The sequence below is a fragment of the Bombina bombina genome, chromosome 4 (assembly GCF_027579735.1).
Source record: "Bombina bombina isolate aBomBom1 chromosome 4, aBomBom1.pri, whole genome shotgun sequence".
In the NCBI taxonomy this organism is placed as follows: Eukaryota; Metazoa; Chordata; class Amphibia; order Anura; family Bombinatoridae; genus Bombina; species Bombina bombina.
Window position 1 is genome coordinate 510,183,803 of NC_069502.1, and position 23,463 is coordinate 510,207,265.

General features: G+C 37.2%; 1 protein-coding gene across 4 annotated transcripts in view; it reads left to right on the forward strand.

The window, feature by feature from the left end:
- Positions 1-23,463, forward strand: part of COL19A1 (collagen type XIX alpha 1 chain) — a 1,696,717-nt gene that overhangs the window by 891,791 nt on the left and 781,463 nt on the right. For all 4 annotated transcript variants that reach the window (XM_053710417.1, XM_053710419.1, XM_053710420.1 and 1 more), the window contains exon 17: positions 3,905-3,958. In XM_053710417.1, the coding sequence (XP_053566392.1) occupies positions 3,905-3,958 (54 nt within the window). The remainder of the gene's footprint in view (positions 1-3,904; positions 3,959-23,463) is intronic.

Genomic DNA, 23,463 nt, shown 5'->3' on the forward strand with positions numbered 1-23,463 from the left:
ACTAAAATAAAATTATTAACCCCTAATCTGCCGCTCCCGACATTGCCGCCACTATAATAAACATATTAACCCCTGAACCGCCCCACTCCCACCACGCAAACACTAGTTATTATTATTAACCTCTAATCTGCCGCCCCTAACATCGCCGCCACCTACATTATATTTATTAACCCATAATCTGCCGCCCCTAACATCGCCGCCACCTACATTATACTTATTAACCCCTAATATGCCGCTCCGGACATCGCCGCCACCTACATTATACCTATTAACCCCTAATCTGCTGCCCCCAACATCGCTGCCACCTACCTACATTTATTAACCCCTAATCTGCCATCCCCAATGTCGCCACCACTATTCTAAATTTATTAACCCTTTAAACATAAGTCTAACCCTAACCCTAACACCCCCTAACTTAAATATAATTTAAATAGATCTAAATAAAATTCCTATCATTACCTAAATTATTCCTATTTAAAACTAAATACTTACCTATAAAATAAACCCTAAGCTAGCTATAATATAACCAATAGTTACATTGTATCTAGCTTAGGGTTTATTTTTATTTTGCAGGCAAGTTTGTATTTATTTTAACTAGGTAGAATAGTTACTAAATAGTTATTAACTATTTAATAACTACCTATCTAAAATAAATACAAATTTCCCTGTAAAATAAAACCTAACATAAGTTACACTAACACCTAACCTAACCCTACAATTAAATTACATAAATGAAATAAAATTAAATAAATTAAATAAAATTAGCTAAATTACAAAAAAAACACTAAATTACAGAAAATAAAAAAACAAATTACAAGATATTTAAACCAATTACACCTAATCTAATAGCCCTATCAAATTAAAAAAGACCCCCCAAAATAAAAAACCCTAGCCTAAGCTAAACTACCAATAGCCCTTAAAAGGGCCTTTTGCGGAGCATTGCAATAAAGAAATCGGCTCTTTTACCTGAAAAAGAAATACAAACAACCCCCCAACAGTAAAACCCACCACCCAAACAACCAACCCCACAAATAAAACCCTAACTAAAAAAACTTAAGCTCCCCATTGCCCTGGAAAGGGCATTTGGATGGGCATTGCCCTTAAAAGGGCATTTAGCTCTATTGCAGCCCAAAGTCCTAACCTAAAAATAAAACCCACCCAATACACCCTTAAAAAATCCTAACACTAACCCCCACTTACCGGGAGGAGTCTTCATCCAAGCGGCAAGATGTCCTCAATGAAGCCAGCAGAAGTGGTCCTCCAGACGGGCAGATGTCTTCATACAGACGGCATCTTCTATCTTCATCCTTCCGACGTGGAGCGGCTCCATCTTCAAGACATTCAGCGCGGAGCATCCTCTTCAATCAAGGTATTCTTCTGGAATGAAGGTACCTTTAAGTGACGTTATCCAAGATGGCATCCCTTAGATTCCGATTGGCTGATAGAATTCTATCAGCCAATTGGAATTAAGATTGATTGGAACAGCCAATAGAATGCTATTGGCTGATTGCCAATAGAATTTTTTCAACCTTAATTCCGATTGGCTGATAGAATTCTATCAGCCAGTCAGAATCCAAGGGACGCCATCTTGGATGACATCACTTAAAGGTACCTTCATTCGTCGGGTAGTCGTCGTTGGAAGAGGATGCTCCGCGCCGGATGTCTTGAAGATGGACCCGCTCTCTGCGTCGGAAGGATGAAGATAGAAGATGCCATCTGGATGAAGACTTCTGCCCATCTGGAGGACCACTTCTGCCCGTCTGGAGGACCACTTCTGCTGGCTTCGTTGAGGACATCTTGCCGCTTGGATGAAGACTTCTCCCAGTAAGTGGTTCTTCGGGGGTTAGTGTTAGGATTTTTTAAGGGTGTATTGGGTGGGTTTTATTTTTAGGTTAGGGCTTTGGGCTGCAATAGAGCTAAATGCCCTTTTAAGGTCAATGCCCATCCAAATGCCCTTTTCAGGGCAATGGGGAGCTCAGGTTTTTAGATAGGATTTTATTTGTGGGGTTTGGTTTTGTGGGTGGTAGGTTTTACTGTTGGGGGGTTGTTTATATTTTTTTTTACAGGTAAAAGAGCTGATTTCTTTGGGGCAATGCCCTGCAAAAGGCCCTTTTAAGGGCCATTGGCAGTTTAGTGTAGGCTAGGGTTTTTTTATTTTCGAGGGGGGGACTTTTTTATTTTGATAGGGCTATTAGATTAGGTGTAATTAGTATAAATATTTGATAATTTCTTTTTTATTTTGTGTAATTTAGTGTTTGTTTGTAATTTAGTTAATTGTATTTAATAAATGTAATTGATTTAATTGTAGTGTAATGTTAGGTGTTAGTGTAAGGCAGGTTAGGTTTTATTTTACAGGTAAGTTTGTATTTATTTTAACTAGGTAGTTAGTAAATAGTTAGCTATTTACTAACTAGTCTACCTAGTTAAAATAAATACAAACTTAGCTGTGAAATAAAAATAAAACCTAAGATAGCTACAATGTAACTATTAGTAATATTGTAGCTAGCTTAGGGTTTATTTTACAGGTAAGTGCTTAGTTTTAAATAGGAATTATTTAGTTAATGATAGTAATTTTTATTTAGATTTATTTTAATTATATTAAAGTAGGGGTGTTAGGGTTAGGGTTACGTTAGGGTTAGGGTTAGACTTAGGGTTAGGTTTAGGGGTTAATAACTTTAGTATAGTGGCGGCAACATTGGGGGGCGGCAGATTAGGGGTTAATAAGTGTAGGTAGGTGGTGGCAATGTCGGGGGCGGCAGATTAGGGGTTAATAAGTGTAATATAGGTGTCAGAGATTTTGGGGGCGGCAGATTAGGGGTGTTTAGACTCGGGTTTATGTTAGGGTGTTAGGTTTAAACATAAATTTTCTTTCCCCATAGGAATCAATGGGGCTGCGTTACGGAGCTTTACGCTCCTTTATTGCAGGTGTTAGGCTTTTTTTAGCTGGCTCTCCCCATTGATGTCTATGGGGAAATCATGTATGAGCACGTAAAACCAGCTCAAAGCAGCGCTGGTATTTGGGTGCGGTATGGAGCTCAATGGAGCTCATCGCTGCCATATTGCCTGCTAACGCCGGGTTTTTGCAAACCTGTAATAGCAGCGCTATAGGGAGGTGAGCGATGGATATAACTTACAAGTTAGTAGCGAGCCGCTCATAACGCAAAACTCATAATCTAGGCGAATTAAAAATATTTTCAGTGCATGAATAAAGCACAGAAAAAAACAATAAACCCTTGGGGAAAATCATATGCATGAGTGCTCATTAGTGAACATATTTCAACTGTTTCTAAGATTAACCAAATGTCCAATAAGTACGTCAAATGAATTTGAACTGAAGAAGTGTTGTGCAGTTTATCTAATACCATATATAATTGTTGGCTATTATGATGAGTTTTACAGGTTAATGTTCATCTTAAGTTAATATAGTTAATATTTAAAATAGCTATACGGTATTCCAACTGATAAATTGAAGCTTTCACTAATACAGATTTTTATGCATCTTGGCTGTAAATTTTGTCATTTATCTTTTAAACAATGGTAAAATGAAATGGCAAAAAATGCATGTTCATGTCAACGTTTAACTTTGCAGTGCAGTTGAAGCCCTCCCTTAAATGGAATGCAAAATAGACACCCACCTCCGCAAAAAATAATAATCTCAAATTAAGATTTTCAGCCTTTTTTCCAGTTGTACATCTATTTGTTTTCCTAGAGAAAAGTAGTAAATAATTTAATTATTTCATTTACATTAAGAAAACTCTAAAAGTTGCGAAATTTCCTATTTTCTCAATTAAGTGATCAATTAAACACTCATATTAATATTATTTATGCTATTTAATATATTGCAGTTGTTTACTATTCTTGTAATTCAATGCAATTTTGAGAAAATATCTATTTTCTTTTACAGGGACCTGCTGGCCCACCTGGTCCTCCAGGATTGCCGGGAAAGGAAGGACCAAGAGTGAGTACTTACTCAAGCTTTTATACTTAAAAGGGAATCAGTTGATGTGATATACTTGGATTTTGCAAAACTGTTTGATACAGTGCCACATAAGAGATTCATGTACAAAATGAAGGGATTGGGAAAAGCTGAAAATGTTAGCTCATGGATAAATAACTGGATAAAAGACAGGGAGCAAAAAGTAGTAGTAAACGTATCATACTGAGAATGGACAAAGGTAATTAGTGAAGTCCCCCAGGGATCAGTACTGGGCCCTGTTCTTTTTAATATTTGTTATAATGACTTGGAGCAAGGATTAAATAGCAACATCTCTATTTTTGCCGATGATACAAAGTTGTGTAAGTTCATTAGATCAGGGCAGGATGAACTTGCTTTACAAGGGGATCTACAAAAATTAGAATTATGGGCAGGTAAATGGAAAATGAGATTGAATACTGGAAAATGCAAGGTTCTACATTTTGGAAGTAATAGTAAGCAGGCAATGTATTATTTAAATGGGTCTAAACTCAGCCAAACAGAAGAGGAAAGGGATTTGGGAGTGGTAATAGATAACAAGCTAAAGATGGGTGCACAATGCAGGGCATCAGCTTCTAAGACTAATAAGATACTAGCATGTATTAAAAGAGGCATTGATGCAAGGGAGGAAAGCATAATTCTGTCACAATATAAATCCCTGGTAAGACCTCACCTTGAGTATGGAGTGCAGTTCTGGGGACCAATCTCAAAAAAAGACATTGTAGACTTAGAAAAAGTTCAGCGAAGGGCCACAAAGCTTATAAGGGGAATGGCAAATTTAAGCTATGGGGAAAAGTTAGCCAAATTGGGTCTGTTTTCTCTAGAAAAAAAGGCACTTGAGAGGCGACATGATTGCTTTATATAAATATACCCAAAGCCCATATACAAAGATGGCAGAAGCTCTGTTTATTCCAAGAAAATTGTTTCTGACAAGAAGTCACAATTTAAGGCTGTAGGAAAGGAGATTTAATCTCCAACAACATAAACTTTTTTTCACTGTAAGAGCAATAGTATTAGGGAACTCATTACCTGAGGAGGTACTAAATGTACCTTAGACACATTTAAAAATTGTTTAGATACAGAATTCAGGGATATGATTGCTTGTGTTAAATGGGTCACATTTTAAATGGGATTAATTTAAGGTCAAAAACGAAAAGTTTGACAAAGACTGGCAATTTAAAATTTCCATTTATTTGTTACAAAATTTAAGAGGAAAACGAAGGCCATCTCCAAAAGAACAAGTTAAGACAGCAGTCCCTAGATGACAGCTAACATGTTTCTGTTCTACAAGCCTTAATCATAGCTAAGGACTATAGGAAACCTACAGCCTTTAAAAAGGGAACACCCTGATGTTTAATAGGTTAAGAACAAACTAGGGGAGTGTCCAATAGTTAAAAATTTGTTAACTCTTGCAAAACCTGCAATAAAGTTATACATCACAAAACCCCTTGGATATAGTGTAAGACATAATGTTGGGGAGGACAAACACAAATGAAAAAATATATTTTCAAAAAAATACAATCAAACTGCAGTTATAATAATGCAAGTTGATACAAAATGAGAATGCATAACAATGCACAAACATATGTATATATAAATATGTGTATGTAGATACTTATGTATTCATGAATGCAACATTGTATACACGTAAGAAGGCTGAAATTTGCCACATTATTACACTGCAGAAGAGTTTTAGGAGAGAGACCTCTCAATGATACACTTGTATACATTGTCAAAACTATATAAACAGTATGGACTATAAAATATATGCACAGATATGTGAAAAGAAGGATCAGAGAGAATAAGGGTATCACTCCCAATAGTTGATCAGATCATACTCTGAGTTAAAGCCTAATGGAGCTCTAGTCTGGAGTGTAAATATCCAGAACATTTCTATTTTTTTTATAAAAGTTTAGTCTTGTCACCCCCTCTTTTCTGGGGGAATACTCTCTCAATTGCTTGCTATCTCAGAGTATGATCTGATCCCTCATGGATCTGCACTAAAATGTTGAACCAAAGCAGTCTACCAACACTAATGGTAGATAAATGTTTGCATATTCTAGATCTAATATCTCGTGTGGTTAACCCTACGTATTGAAGTTTACACTGGGTGCAAGTTAACAGGTAGAAAACAAAGGTATAAGTGCAATTAAGGCAAGATTGAATTTGGTATTGTGTGCTTTTGGTTTCAGATTTGAATGTGTCAGATATTATAACCGAATCACATGGGCGGCACCTATTGCTACCACATCTAAACATACCTCTATGGGATAACCAAGACCCCACAGCTCTGTTAGGGTTAGGGAGCTGTGGGGTTGACACATTTAGTTAAACCATCATCAGCGGCTAACATTTGAATTTTTTTTTATAATATTGCAAATCGCTGGATACTGATCACTATATGTGGTGACAAATGTAACTGAATGCTTTTCAGTATGATTCATTCTGTCAGCTAAGAGATGTTTTCTATTGAGCATTTTTGTTTCTTTCTTCGCTCTAAAGATTACATGTGGGAAATAGCCTCTCTGTTGCAAACAGTTTCTTAGATTCAGGGACTATTTCGCAAATGCTTCATCAGATGTACAATTTTGTTTCAATCTGATGAATTGTCCCTTAGCTACAGCATAATTTCATGGGTGGCAACTTTTTTCATGTAGGAGTGTGTTACCTGCAATCAGTTTTCTATAAACCTCAGTAACAACCCTGCCATAATTTTCCCCAATTAATGTCAGATCCAAAAAATTAGTTTTGGTTTTGTTCATCTCAAAAATAAATTCAAGACCACAATTGTTGCTATTTAGATACTCCAAGAATGATACTATCAGTGTATCAGACCCCTGCCAAATCAGTAAGAGGACATCAATAAATCGACGATAAAAAATTATATTTTCCCTGAAGGGGTTGGTATCTCCATAGATGTGGGACCGCTCCCACCAACCTAGAAACAGGTTGGCGTAAGAAGGAACAAATTTAGCTCCCATGGCGGTCCCACATCTCTGGAGATAGAACTCCCCCTCAAAAGAAAAATAATTATGTGTAAGCAAAAAATGTGCTACCTGTATAATGTATTCCTGTAGATCAGATGCATAGTGTAAACCTCAAAGCCTCTAATCCTTTAGAATGAGGAATAGAGAAGTAAAAGTCAACTGAAGCTTTTTTTGTAAGTATATTAAGAATTGTTTAAGTGGAATTTGATGGACTTCTGTCTTTTTTTCAAATGCATCTACTATGTTATATTACTTCATAAGAATTATTCCCAAAATATAGTTTGTGCCCATTATATGTTGGCCAAATATAACAAATTTGTAATGATAAATCTAGTAGTTCACATGCAATACAAACTGATCTTTAAAGGAAAGCAGTATATAAATATAGATATCAATCTAAAAAAAATGATCATGCATAACTGCATCAAGAAAATGGAATGATAAAATCAATGAGCATAACATAAAGAATATGAATATTCATTTTTTTTATGAGGCACAAGTCCAATTGGATAATTACAACTTCACATTTTTTGGGGGGATATATATATATATATATATATATTTTTTTATGAGGCACAAGACCAATTGTATATGTGTCCTATTAGTAATAGTCACTAGGCTTATTTTAATTTCTAGCAGTGTTTTAGCCACTTTTGAAAGATTTTGTTTCTTAAGAAAGGCCTGTGTATTGGACAAAATGCATAGCTATAATACATTTTTTCCATTTTACATTATTTTTTGGATAGTGTACTGCTGTGGAGATGTTCCCTAAAGCTGACATTTCCAGCTGTTGGCCAGAAAATTGGTGAAGTCTCGCCAATTGTAACATATCCTTAACTTAACTTTAATCCCTTTTTTTGTGGTGGCATATTAGGGCCCAACAATGACCATTTTCTCTTTCCTTACTCTGAGCGAAGTGAGGTTATGTTAGGGAGTTAAATCCCGTTGGTTAATAGTTTTTCCTTGGTGATTGTGTTACTTTTAGAGTTTTTGTATATTTTTTATATAATTTAAAAAAGATCAGATTTAGTTAATAAGCCCCTTTTACCCTTTCCTCATTGATTTCACAATTTCTTCTCGAGATATTAGTTTTGAGAACTGGATTTATTGAGGCCTAGTTATCAAGCCGTCAACCTCAAATACGCTGGAATTCCGCAGCATATTTGTGGCGAGGCTGATTCGCCTAAGTTATCAAGCCCTACACACCGGCAAAAGTAGAATTTAGTGACATAAGCTTCGATCCGCCGGACTCAGTCCGACACAGATCGATTCTTACGTCACTCCAGATGTTCCGCACACAAGTTCGGCACAATCTGACTACTTTTGCTAGTTATCAAAAAACTAGCAGGTACGCTCGGCACTTTTCCGGCCCAGCGTACCTGGATTTCAAACCGCCACCCTGGAGGCGGCGGATCCCATAGGAATCAATGGGAGTCTGACTATAGCGAAAGTTCATGTTCGCTGCTGCCCGACATCCCATTGATTCCTATGGGAGCTGTCTACACCTAACACCCCCTACACCACTGCAACTAAATAAATGTATTACCCCCTAAACCGCCACTCCCGGAGCCCACCGCAAGCTACATTATACATATTAACCCCTAATCTGTCCTCCCCCTACACCGCCGCAACTAAATTAAGTTATTAACCCCTAAACCGCCGCTCCCGGACACCGCCGCAACTATAATAAATGTATTAACCCCTAAACCGCTGCTCCACCTATATTAAATTTATTAACCCCTATCCTGCCCCCCCCTACACCGCCGCAACCTCTAATAAATTTATTAACCCCTAAACCTAAGTCTAACCCTAACACCCACTTAACTTAAATATTAATTAAATAAATCTAAATATTATAACTCTTATTAACTAAATTAATCCTATTTAAAACTAAATACTTACCTGTAAAATAAACCCTAAGATAGCTACAATGTAATTAATAATTACATTGTAGCTATCTTAGGATTTATTTTTATTTTAAAGGTAACTTTGTATTTATTTTAGCTAGTTAGAATAGTAATTAACTATTTAATAACTACCTAGCTAAAAGAAATACAAAATTACCTATAAAATAAATCCTAACCTAACACTACACTATCATTAAATTAATTAAATAAATTACCTACAAATAACTACAATTAAATACAATTAAATAAACTAACTAAAGTACAAAAAATAAAAAAGCTAAGTTACAAACATTTCAAAAATATTACAACAATTTTAAGCTACTTACAACTAATCTAAGCCCCCTAATAAAATAACAAATCCCCCAAAATAAAAAATACCCTACCCTATTCTACATTAAAAGTTAACAGCTCAATTACCTTACCAGCCCTTAAAAGGGCCTTTTGCGGGCATGCCCCAAAGAAAACAGCTCTTTTGCCTGTAAAATAAAAATACAACCCCCCCAACATTAAAATCCACCACCCACATATGCCTACTCTAACCCAAACCCCCCTTAAATAAACCTAACACTACCCCCCTGAAGATCATCCTACCTTTTGCCGTCTTCAGCCAGCCGACCACCGATGGAACCGAAAAGAAGATCCGGAGCGGCACAAGTCATCATCCAAGGGGCGCTGAAGAAGTCTTCCATTCGATTGAAGTCATCATCCAGGTGGCGTCTTCAATCTTCATCCATCCGGAGTGGAGCCATCTTCAGACGAGCCTACGCGGAGCCATCTTCTTCCACCGACGACTGAACGACGAATGACGGTTCCTTTAAGTGACGTCATCAAAGATGGCGTCCCTCGAATTCTGATTGGCTGATAGGATTCTATCAGCCAATCGGAATTAAGGTAGGAAAAATCTGATTGGCTGATCCAATCAGCCAATCAGATTGAGCTTGCATTCTATTGGCTGATCGGGACAGCCAATAGAATGCAAGCTCAATCTGATTGGTTGATTGGATCAGCCAATCGGATTGAACTTCAATCTGATTGGCTGATTGGATCAGCCAATCAGATTTTTCCTACCTTAATTCCGATTGGCTGATAGAATCCTATCAGCCAATCGGAATTCGAGGGACACCATCTTGGATGACGTCACTTAAAGGAACCGTCATTCGTCGTTCAGTCGTCGGTGGAAGAAGATGGCTCCGCGTAGGCTCGTCTGAAGATGACTCCGCTCTGCTCCGGATGGATGAAGATTGAAGACGCCGCCTGGATGATGACTTCAATCGGATGGAAGACTTCTTCAGCGCCCCTTGGATGATGACTTCAGTCGGATGGAAGACTTCTTCAGCGCCCCTTGGATGATGACTTCTGCCGCTCCGGATCTCCTCTTCGGTTCCATCGGTGGTCGGCTGGCTGAAGACGGCTAAAGGTAGGATGATCTTCAGGGGGGTAGTGTTAGGTTTATTTAAGGGGGGTTTGGGTTAGAGTAGGGGTGTGTGGGTGGTGGGTTGTAATGTGGGGGGGTTGTATTTTTATTTTACAGGCAAAAGAGCTGTTTTCTTTGGGGCATGCCCCGCAAAAGGCCCTTTTAAGGGCTGGTAAGGTAATTGAGCTGTTAACTTTTTAATGTAGAATAGGGTAGGGCATTTTTTTTATTTTGGGGGATTTGTTATTTTATTAGGGGGCTTAGATTAGGTGTAAGTAGCTTAAAATTGTTGTAATATATTTGAAATGTTTGTAACTTATTTTTTTTATTTTTTTGTTACTTAGCTTTTTTATTTTTTGTACTTTAGTTAGTTTATTTAATTGTATTTAATTGTAGTTATTTGTAGCTAATTTATTTAATTAATTTATTGATAGTGTAGTGTTAGGTTTAATTGTAACTTAGGTTAGGATTTATTTTACAGGTAATTTTGTATTTCTTTTAGCTAGGTAGTTATTAAATAGTTAATAACTATTTAATAACTATTCTAACTAGCTAAAATAAATACAAAGTTACCTGTAAAATCACTATAAATCCTAAAATAGCTACAATGTAATTATTAATTACATTGTAGCTATCTTAGGGTTTATTTTACAGGTAAGTATTTAGTTTTAAATAGGAATAATTTATTTAAGTATAGTGTAGTGTAGTGTTTATTTTACAGGTAAATTTCTCTTTATTTTAACTAGGTAGCTATTAAATAGTTAATAACTATTTAATAGCTATTGTACCTAGTTAAAATAAATTGAAATTTGCCTGTAAAATAAAAATAAATCCTAAAATAGCTACAATATAATTATTAGTTATATTGTAGCTATATTAGGGTTTATTATAAAGGTAAGTATTTAGTTTTAAATAGGAATAATTAATTTAATAAGAGTTAAATTTATTTAGATGTATTTAATTAATATTTAAGTTAGGGTTAGACTTAGGTTTAGGGGTTAATAATTTTATTATAGTGGCGGCGGTGTAGGGGGGGCAGGATAGGGGTTAATAAATGTATTATAGGTTGCGGCGGTATAGGGGGGGCAGGATAGGGGTTAATACATTTATTATAGGTGGCGGCGGTATAGGGGGGGCAGGATAGGGGTTAATAAATTTATTATAGGTGGCGACGGTGTAGGAAGGGCAGGATAGGGGTTAATAAGTTTAATATAGGTGGCGGCGGGGTCCGGGAGCAGCGGTTTAGGGGTTAATACATTTATTTAGTTGCGGCGGGGTACGGGATCGGCAGGATAGGGGTTAATAAATTTATTATAGGTGGCGGCGGTATAGGGGGGGCAGGATAGGGGTTAATAAATTTATTATAGGTGGCGACGGTGTAGGGGGGCAGGATAGGGGTTAATAAGTTTAATATAGGTGGCGGCGGGGTCCGGGAGTGGCGGTTTAGGGGTTAATACATTTATTATAGTTGCGGCGGTGTCCGGGAGCGGCGGTTTAGGGGTTAATAACTTTATTTAGTTGCGGGGAGCTCCGGGGGCGCTGGTATAGGGGGTAGAACAGTATAGTTAGTGTGAGTGCTTAGTGACAGCTTGTCAATAAAGCTGTCAAAAAGCAGAAGAGCAGCGAGATCGGATGAGTGATAACTATCACAGTCCGCTGCTCATCGCCCAGTACTTGGTGTGCGGCTTTTGACAGTTTTTTTGATAACTTTGGCGAGATTTTTCAGGTCCGCGGCGGCGATGGTAGGCGAGCTTAGGCGGGCGTATTGGGCCGGCGAAGGCAGGTAAGTAGACACGTTGATAACTAGGCCTCATTGTGTCTAGGTCTTTGTCTGAATATACTAATAGTGATAGCTTTGTCATCTGTTTGCCAGAGGTTTTCCCCAATTCTCCTACATGAATAAATCACCAGCTGCAGCTGATCAACGAGCTTGGTTATAAATACCCAGAAGTTAGTCAGGAAAATAAACAGCTATATCTTTCTATTTGACCTCCTTATGTAATCAGAATATCTATATATATAAATACAGGTAGGGGCCCAGCACCCAAACAAAACCTTTTATGCGTGCCAGTCACAATGGAGTATCTGTTTCCTCCAAACAACACAGTCCATAGGATAGAAGTGACAGCACCACAGCAGGATCTATGTGACAGTTCTTTTTATTAGAGGATATAAGACCTCATCATGATTAAGGACCATGTAGGTCCAAAACATTGCACTGTTTTGAGGTCTTATAGTCTCTAATAAAAAGAATAGTCACCAGATCCTGCTGTGGTGCTGTCACTTCTATCCTATGGACTATATATATATATATATATATATATATATATATATATACATATACAGTATATACATATATATATATATATATATATATATATATATATATAATTCCAGTCAGGAAGGCACTCTCCGTTTTTAAGCTGTCACTTTTTTAAAGTGACAGGTTAAAAAGGGAGAGTGCCTTCCTGACTGGAATTATTATATGCATTTATTTTGAAGTGCACCCGGCAGTTATACTTGGAAAGTGAGTGCTGGATCCCATTTATTCTCTGTGTGTATATATATATATATATATATTAATAGATAGATAAATATATATATATATATATATATATATATATATATATAATATATACATATATACTGTATATATATATGTGCACACTGTTGCAATAATGCTTCAGCTGAGTGATACTGAGATTTTTGTTTGCAGAGAACAATAGCTCTACTATCATCCATGTCCATGTGTTTAATGTATTCATGTCTGTTGGTGTCATTCCAGTATTGTAGTTACACAAAATTATACCAATTTTTCTATTAATAACATTGGGGAGTTTGGGATGACAGCTGAATAGTTTCATTTTCTCATGGGTCTTTTAAAGCACAAATGTAATCACATGCAGAATATATAAAATTAAAATGACGACAAGCTTAAATAGACTCTCAAAGATTAATATTAAATGATCTAATAGTTTTGTTGAATACAATCTTGAATTATAAATTAGGTGTTACATATATTGTTTTATATATAGAATCATGAGAAAAGTGAGGAGCATGAAAATTTAGGCAGTCTGCTTATAAAAAGTGAGGTTTTTTTCTTAGCTTAATATGATAGTTTGCACATAAATAATGCAACATATTAAACTATAATAATTCAATTATAATAATAAAATAATAATAATATGTCTTGGAATATTTGATGCTAAATTATATTGTTGTAGACATATAGGAGTTTTGTTAATTTATGAAAAATGCTGGTGCTTAATAAATATGTAATATTAATTAAGAATTTGTGCCTGTTCTTCTATTGGATAATAGTATCTATATATGTTTCTCTCATTATTTATATATTCATGAAAAAGACCCCATACTATTTTTTTTCTCTTATATTCCTAGTTCAGGAAGAAACAGGGTCATATGAAGGCAGCAAGTGATCAAGATGGAGCAGTTTTCTAAAAGGCACATATTAGATCAGACTCAGATAAAGGAATCAGAAAAGCATAATAAAAACAGAAAAAAACACAGGGTCAGTTTTAAACAAATCCATACACACAGCTTAAAGTTAGGAGGGGCCCACATTAGGTAAACTTGCACTAGACGTCATACAGTGGCCACCAAGTAATTGTAAACCCAAAGGTAACCAATGAGAGCCCATACCAGCAACAAACCTCATGGTATGACATAACATATAAAACAAGAAATACTGAACTGATGTACAATCTTCTTTAATCTAATTAACTAGGTATTTGCACCAGATAAAAATAGTCAAAATCCATCCACATAAAATGTAATAATATACAATGGGCTAACCACTCATAGACATTCATTAGTCTGCTAAGGGGCCTTGTTAATACAGTGAGATTATGTCCAAAAGTCATTCATCTTTACTGTACCTTTATCTTCTAATGTTTTGTTAATCTGCTTTCCTGCCGTGATATTGCACACAGCAAGCGAGAACCAGTAGCAATGTAAAAAAAACAATAATTACAACATGTTTGCAAAAAAAGGGTTATTTAAATGTTTGTAATCATAAAATATTTACATGGCTGTTCTATTAGGGTAAAATTATGTCCCTTGATAGAATGAAAGGTGTCTTAGAAACCAATCCAATGCCATTGAGAGGTTGCTCATGAGCAATTTAGGATGTTTCATTGTGTTCTTTAGGCCTAATCTGAACCTTGACTCAGCATGCAGAATTAAAAAAAAAAAGACCTGTTTGCCTTTGGGAAATATTTAATCTTGCGGTCATGTCTTGCAATTTGAAAGCTGACGGTCTTCTATTTTTTCTTTTTACTTTTTTTCCCGTTTTTTTTTTACAGTTTCTTTAGTGCATATGCAGCTTAGATTTATTTATACAAGATGCATTATTTTTTAAATATTATTATTATTTTTTTGTAAGGTTTTGTATGCCCTTTTGTAATGCCATATACTTAACACTAAAGGGTAGATTTCTCTCGCTATAGTGAATCATGGCCAGCCTGTATTGCTAAATGCTGATATCGATATTACGGATGAGTTAAGGAGCTGCGGTCTTATGACCACTGCTTCTTAACTTAAGCTTCCGGCGAGCCGAAAACTTCGGAGGTAGATTGAAGCATCCGCTGCTTGGTAAATCTACCCCTATAACTCATTCTATGCTGCAAGAAGTTAATGGTTGCAGAATTGACTGGCCTTAATTTATTAATGCCACAATTTTCGAGGGTTTAAAGCTGCATCAAATTTTTAAGCAATATATTGGTTTTGCAAACACTGTTTATAGAATCTAGGCCAATAAAGTGAATGTAACATAATTGTATTAAATTATACTATAAAAAAACATTACTTGACTAATAACAATATATAAAACATCTACATCCTGATTCTACAAAGAAGTAAGTTTTTTGCAAACATTAAGTTGAGAGTAAACTGTTTTTCACTCACGGGCTAACCCAATGCGCCTAAGAAGCCTAACTTCGTTTGTGATAATGTATTCCCCCATAGAAGGCAATGGAGCAAAAAAAGTGGAAAGGAAAACCTAACACCCTACTCGCGCACAAACCTGATAGCATATTATCAAGTGGGCTAACCCAACATGAAAATATGAATATTTCACATTCCAATGTTCTTTACTGTGACAGGGTGAAATATGGGGTTTACATAAGCAGGAGATTAGAGAGAGCTGTTTTTCCTCTGTAAGGAAATGGTTAACCTTCTCCTTGAGCCCACACACCTGTAGTGAATGTAATTAGTGAGTTGCTTTTTATACAGGTCTGTGTGAGGCAATCTCTCTCTCTCTCAGTGAGCAGCGGAAGCCCAGAGAGATAGGAATGGGAGAGTCCTGCAGTTTACAAAACCACAGTAATCTGGTAAGAAGAGAGAGCTATACAAACTTTATTGGATTTGAACTGTTTATTTAAACTCTGGGCAGAGTCGCTGGCTAGGGTTCTTGTAGTTAGCTCTGCTGAACTCTTTAGTTAGCCTCCTAAGAAGGGAGTAGGTTTTTATTTTGATGTTTGCCAGTTTTTCATTTGTTTTGTTGCAATTTAAAGGGACAGTAAACCCACAATATTTTTGTTATATTAAAAAGGCTGAAATTCTGCAACTACTAGCTGTCCTGACTGATTATCTAAGTGCACTGGCAACTGCCTTGTCACATGTGGTGTCAGAAGTGGGATTGGAGTGACTAGGAGTGCACTTTGTCAATCCCTTAAAGGGGCAGAACCTATTGCAATTACTACAGACTTTGCAAATATGGGAGATGTTGTAAGAGCCCTCCTACATGCTACAACAGTCCAGCAGGAGACTAATCAGACAAAGCAGGAATGCAATCACTTGCTGGCTACACAGCTTGCAATGGTGTTGGAGGCACAAAGAAGTGACAGAGAAATTCTTAAAGAGATAAGCCAGAGACTTTTGGTTCCATGAGTTCCTGTGCAAGCTAGTATTTCAGACAGAATACAGGCAAGTGGTTGCCTTCAGAAAATGACTCCAGGAGATGACGTGGAAGCATATCTCCTTACCTTTGAACGCACTGCAATTAGGGAGGCCTGGCCCCAGGAACAATGGGCTGGAATATTCTCTACTTTTCTGCTGGGAGAAGCCCAAAAAGCATACTACAACCTTAAGGAGGAAGATGCAACTGATTACTGCCATCTAAAAGCAGAAATTCTAGCCAGAATGGGAGTTACTACTACTGTGAGAACACAATGTTTCCACAACTGGCGATATGATGAAGGAAAGCCCCCACGGACTCAGATGTTTGATTTGAGACATTTGGCACAAAATTGGCTGAAACCAGAGACTCAGGGACCGGAACAAATTTTGGAAAACCTCGTACTTGACCGTTTTTTGTGGGAACTGCCCCGAGGGTCCTGTGAATGGGTCGCACATAACAACCCCACTACTTATAATGCCATGGTGACATAGGTCAAGAAATACCTGTCTGCCAAATACCTTCTCAAAGTTTCTCCTGGGGTATCTAAGACTGCCACTTGTGGTGGGTCCTACCAGACAACTAAACAATCTACTAAGTCCCAAAGGTATAGGGCTAAGATGGAGGATGAGGAAGTCCAGCCTGGAATGAGTCCTCGTCCCTGGAAAGCAAAGTTTGAGATCCATGATGACGCAAAACAGATCGATTTCAGGAAAACCTCTGTAACCTGTTTTGAATGTGGAGAGAAAGGACATGTGAAGGCAAGGTGCCCTAATCTCCCAGAACCCATGCAATGCGGACTTGGGGAAGACCCAAAGGATTTTTGTGGACTCATATGCTTGTCAGGCATGGGGGAAAGTGTGCAACCTTTCCGAATAACTGCTCTTGTCAATGGATCTAAAACTATTGCTTTAGTGGACTCTGGTAGTGCAGTAACATTGGTGTCAGGGAACCTAATTAAGAAATATAATTTTTTTTTAAATGATGCAGTCGGGGAACTTTTCTATACATGGGTGCACTGTGAATTATCCTACAGCCAGGATAGAAGTAACTGTGTTAGACAAGAGGGAAAATGCTGTGGCCATGGTTGTGCCAAAATTGCCCTATCCTTTAGTTATAGGCAGAGCTTTTCCTGGGTTTCAAGCGTTGATACAATCCCAGGTGTCTTTGAGAGAAGTAGAGCCTGAAGTGGTTACTGAAAGTCCCCATGATGTATTTCCATTTACTCATTCTGACTTATTTCTAGAAAACCCAAAACTCCACAAAACTCGGCGAGAACGCTGAGAAAATAAGGATAGGTTTAATAAAGCATTATGTGAGGTCTTGTGGAATGGGCGGGGAAAACGGTGTAATAAAGGGGCAGCTACTCAGGTTACAGAAGAGGAGCTAACAAGAGGTCAAAAGGAACCTGAACCCGAGCAAGGGAATGAACCTGTGTATAATGCCCATGGGCAGGATGATGCTTCTAGTAGTTCTTTTGGGCCCAATCAGGCAAATTATCCCTTACTACAAAATGCCCGAAGTCGGGTAGTAGAAGTAAATGGGGTACCAGTTGGTAGTCAACCTTGAAACACTTTCCCCTGTTTTATCCTTAAAAATGACCTTCTTTATCAAATGACCAAGGAAGAGGGGCAAAAGGTTGAGCAGTTAGTGGTACCCTCATCTCACACCTGAAAAGTACTGGATTTAGCACACTCACATCTTTTGGGAGGACAGTGACACCTGGGGGTTGAAAAAACACAGGAACGGGTACTAAAATGGTTCTATTGGCCAAGGGTTTATGAGGATGTAAAAAGGTTTTGTGCCACTTGTCCTGAGTGTTAACTGATAGTCCCAAAACCTAAACTAAGGGCACCACTGGTACCGCTCCCAATAATTGATGCTCCATTTGAGAGGATTGGTATTGATTTAGTGGGTCCATTCGAAAAATCTGCTAGGGGTCACCAATATATTTTGGTAATACTTGATTATGCCACCTGTTATCCTAAAGCTGTACCCTTACGTCAGGCAACTATCAAAAACATAGAGAAAGAGTTAGCTCAGGTGCTTTCACGAGTAGGCATCCCAAAAGAAATACTGACTGATCAAGGTTCTTCTTTTGTCTCCCGACTTATGAAGGAGATGTGCCAGCTGTTAAAGATTCAAACATTAAGAACCTTGGTTTATCACCCACAGACTAATGGTCTTGTGGAGAGATTTAATTGAACCCTAAAAGGAATGTTGAGAAAAGTGGTTAGTAAGGATAGAAGGGACTGGGACTTGTTCCTTCCTTACTTATTGTTTGAAATTTGAGAGGTTCCCCAAAGTTCGACTGGTTATTCTCCATTCAAGCTATTATACGGCAGACATCCTTGGGGTTTACTAGATGTTTTTAAAGAAGTTTGGGAAGAACAGGGAGTTCCAGGGTCTAAAGTGCTTCAACATTTGTATAAAATAAGGGAGCGTATATCTCAGGTTATACCCTTGGTTCGCCAGTATATGGAAAAAGCTCAAGGGGCCCAGAAGTTTAAATATGACCGGAGTGCTACTTTTAGGCAATTTTAGCCTGGGAACAGGGTGATGATCTTAGTGCCCACAGCAGAGATTAAACTCTTGGCACATTGGCAGGGCCCCTAGGAAGTCCTAGAAAAGGTAGGACCTGTAAATTATAAGATTAGTCAGCCAGGACACAGAAGAAAAGAACAGATTTTTCATATATATCTCCTCAATGAATGGAAAGAAGCCATACAAAATTAGCCCAGATTTCTTCTGAAAAAGCAAATTAGAACCTTTCTAGGCATTGTTGGGTATTACTGATGATTCATTCCCCACTTTGCCACTAGGGCTGCTCCTCTTACTGACCTTATCAAGTCTAAAAGTCCAGATGTTGTGAAATGGAATAGTGAGGCAGAAAAGTCCTTTGTAGATTTACGCTCAGCGCTGTGTAGCCATCCTGTACTGTTAGCCCCTGATTTTGACAAAGAGTTTTTCCTGCAGACGGATGCCTCTGAAGTTGGTCTGGGGGCAGTGCTTACTCAGTATGTGAATAAGGAGGAACATCCAGTATTGTATTTAAGTAGGAAAAGGTTACTCAGGGAACAGCGTTATGCTACAGTGGAAAAAGAATGCTTGGCATTTAAGTGGGCATTAGAAACACTTAAATACTATTTGCTAGGTAGACGTTTCACCCTAGTCACGGATCATGCTCCTCTGAAGTGGATGCATGCCAACAAGGACAAAAATTCAAAGGTTACCAGATGGTTTTTGTCTTTGCAACCAATCAATTTTGTGGTGGAGCATAGGGCAGGTCTACTCCATGTAAATGCTGATGCACTTTCTCGAGTGCATGTACTTTCAGAAATGGCCGCTCCACTTGATGGTGTTCCACTGGGGAGGAGGATGTGTGACAGGGTGAAAGATGGGGTTTACGTAAGCAGGAGATTAGAGACAGCTGTTTTTCCTCTGTAAGGAAATAGTTAACCTTCTCCCTGAGCCCACACACACCTGTAGTGAATGTAATTAGTGAGGTGCTTTTTATACAGGTCTGTGTGAGGCAGTCTCTCTCTCTCTCAGTGAGCAGCTGAAGCCCAGAGAGACAGGAATGGGAGAGTCCTGCAGTTTACAAAACCACAGTAATCTGGCAAGAAGAGAGAGCTATACTAACTTTATTGGATTCGAACTGTTTATTTAAACTCTGGTGCAGGGTCGCTGACCAGGGTTCTTGTAGTTAGCTCTGCTGAACTCTTTAGTTAGCTTCCTAAGAAGGGAGTAGGTTTTTATTTTGATGTTTGTCATTTTTTCATTTGTTTTGTTGCAATTTAAAGGGACAGTAAACCCACAATATTTTTGTTATAATAAAAAGACTGAAATTCTGCAACTACTAGCTGTCCTGACTGATTATCTGAGTGCACTGGCAACTGCCTTGTCACATTACATAACAGAATATGTTCTATTTATTTATAAATACATATTTCTACATATATCTGAGGGTATACAGATATATATAGGATTATCTATTATATATATATATATATATATATATATATATATATATATATATATATATATATATATATATATATATATAGGAATAGCTGTACATATGACATATTCTACTATGTAAAGAACATTGGAATGTGCAATATTTACAGTAAATACACACTATAACACTTTAATAAATATCATGAATATTGCATAAATATAATTTTACATGATTTCATCTACTTGACTGAAAAAGGCTCTAAATAATTTTGAGTCCTAATAACTTTTTTGTGCAATATTTTTTTTCAATATTTTTTTAGATAGTATTATTATGAGTGTAACTGCACTTTATGTATTTGTTATGTATATGTGTTTTATGACACTTTTTTGTTTGGCGAAACAGTTAACCAGAGCTCTGAGGAGGCTGTAATCATTCTAACGTAAATTGTGCTCAAGCGATCATGTTTACTTTCAACTTTTAATACAAATGGTAAACACGACATGCGCAAACATGCTCATAATTGTTAATGCAACACTCGTGATCTGGCCCTGTATAAGTCCAGGTATAAATTATACTCACAAATCGTTTAGTTACTAATTCATAATTTGAGATAAAACATAATCATGTCTATTCACTAATCCCCCACTATACAGCTGGCATTAAAATAAATAAAGGCAGATGCAAAAAAAATGGGATGAAGCCAATGCAACGTAGGCAGAATCAGGTTTCGCTAAAAGTCAACCTGTTCATTGAAAGGAGATTTGATGAAAAATAACTTTTACCAAGGTAGAATTTATCTAAGTTTAACTGACATGCAACTTGACTTCAATTGATGACACAAGACATTGGGGTAGATTTTTCAAGCAACGGATGCTGCAATCTACCCCCGAAGTTTCCGACTCACCAGAAACTTAAGTTAAGAAGCAGCGGTTGTAAGACCGCTGCTTATTAACTCATCCGCCACCTCTGAGGTGGCGGACAGCAATCATCCCGATCAGAAACAATCGGGATAATTGACACCCCCTGCTAGTGGCCGATTGGCTGCAAATGTACAGGGGGCTACATTGCACAAGCAGTTCACAAGAAATGCTTGTGCAATGATAAATGCTGACAGTGTATGCTGTCGGCATTTATTGATGTTGGGCGGACATGATTCGCTATAGCGAATCATTTCCGTTCGCAAGTTGATAAATCAGCCCCATTGCATCAACTTTAAACAGTTGGTTGTTAAGAATGACTTTACAACCAGATTGCATTAATTGTAGGGGTGCTCAAGTGTTTTGCACCATTCAAAAAAGCTAAACAACTTTTAACACATTAGTTTGATTGTTTGAATTTGGAATGTTTGTACAAAATTCTAACATTAATTTAATGCAATGGTATTTCTTATGCTATCTTTAAATGTAATATTTGATTCAACATTTTTCTATTTGGAATACTGAATATTTCAAAACGAATTATGCAGTATCCGAATTAGAAAAAAAGGAATTGTTATATTTGTAATAGCATTTCTAATGCTCTTTGTTAAATGTAATATTTGAATTAGAAAAAATGTCCATCAATATATTTGCAAAAGTATTTCTAATGCTCTCTAGTATTCTAATTAGGCAATATTCAAAACGGAATATTTAGATCGATATATTTGTATCTATTATATATCAATTTACTAAATTTCCTACCACATGATGAACTATTGAACTTCTCAATGTAACATTTAAAATGTGGTAGCTGACTGTGAGTACATTAGCTCATAGCTCACTTGAGAGGATGGTTCAGTAATTTGTGCAAAAAAGAAGAAAGAAAAATAAAATGCTAATGTGTTTGATCATAGGTATATTAACTTATTTATGAAGCCAAAAATAACATAGATCAATTTGAAATATAACATGATACACAAAGTAGAACAATATATTGGAAAGAGAGTCTGAAACATTAATAACACATGTAACCAAGAGAACACAAAAGGTTTAGGTTATAAGTCAAAAGCAAAAATCAAGTGTTTAAAGGGCCATAATAGTCAGAAAAATTGAATACTTAATCCGTTAGAGCATGTCATTTTAATGCTTTCGACCCTGCTCAACTGTGTTTTAATCCCGGTAAAGGGGTTAAACACACAGTAGAAGTGCCACTTAGGATCAATGGTGCACAAGCAGAACCCACCATCAATCCTATCAGCAGCACTAGCTGCACATCTGGGTTGTTAATTTAATTGCAAATATTAGACTTAACACATAAGCATTTACTCACAAACACATTCCTGTACCTTTTACCTTCCGAATACCTTTGTTATATATCTTACCACATCCCCGATATCTCAAACTTTTTTTTCTTATCAACCCTTTGTTCCAAATTTATTTATTAAACTAAAGGAACATGAAACCCAAAATGTTTCTTTCATGTTTCAGATAGAGCAAACAATTTCAAACAAATTTCCAATATTACTTTTATTATCTAATTGACTTTGTACTCTTTGTATTCTTTGTTGAAAAGCATACCGAGCTATGCTCATGATCTATGCAATGCACTAGTGGGAGCAATAGTTGTTGATTGGTGGCTGCACATTTATGCCTCTTGTCATTGGCTTACCTGATCTATTCAGCTAGCTCCCCTTGATATATTGCTGCTTTTCAGCAAAGGATACTAAAAGAATGAAGCAACTTTGATAAGAGAAGTCCACTGAAAAGTTGTTTTCAAATGCTATGCTCTATCTAAATGGGTTGCATATTCCTTTAAGCCTTGATTCAACTTCCGTCAATGGGGCCAATTTATGAAGTGCCAGGCAGACATGAATTGCTGTAGCGGATCATGTCCGCCCGGCATCACTAAATGCCGACAGCACACGATGTCGGCATTTAACATTGCACAAGCATTTCTTGTTAAATGCTTGTGCAATGCCACCCTCTGCACATTTACGGCCTCTAGAGGGTGTGTCAATCATCCCGATCGGATCTGATCGGGATGATTGCAGTCCACCCCCTAAAGGGTGGCGGAGAAGTTAAGGAGCAGCAGTCTTATGAACGAGCCGGAAACTTCGGGCGGGTTCAGCATCATCGGCTGCTTGTTAAATCCGGCCCTAGTATTTCTATAGTATTTTAAAGTGCAGTAAACCCCCCAATTTTTCTTTTATCATTCAGATAGCGCATACAATTTTAAACAACTTTACTATTTACTTCTATTATCTAATTTGCTTTGTTCTCTTGTTATAATTTGTGGAAAAGCATACCTAGGTAGGCTCAGGATCTGGGACCTAGCTGCTTATTGGGGGCTGTACATATATGCCTTTTGTAATTGGCTTACCAATGCGTTC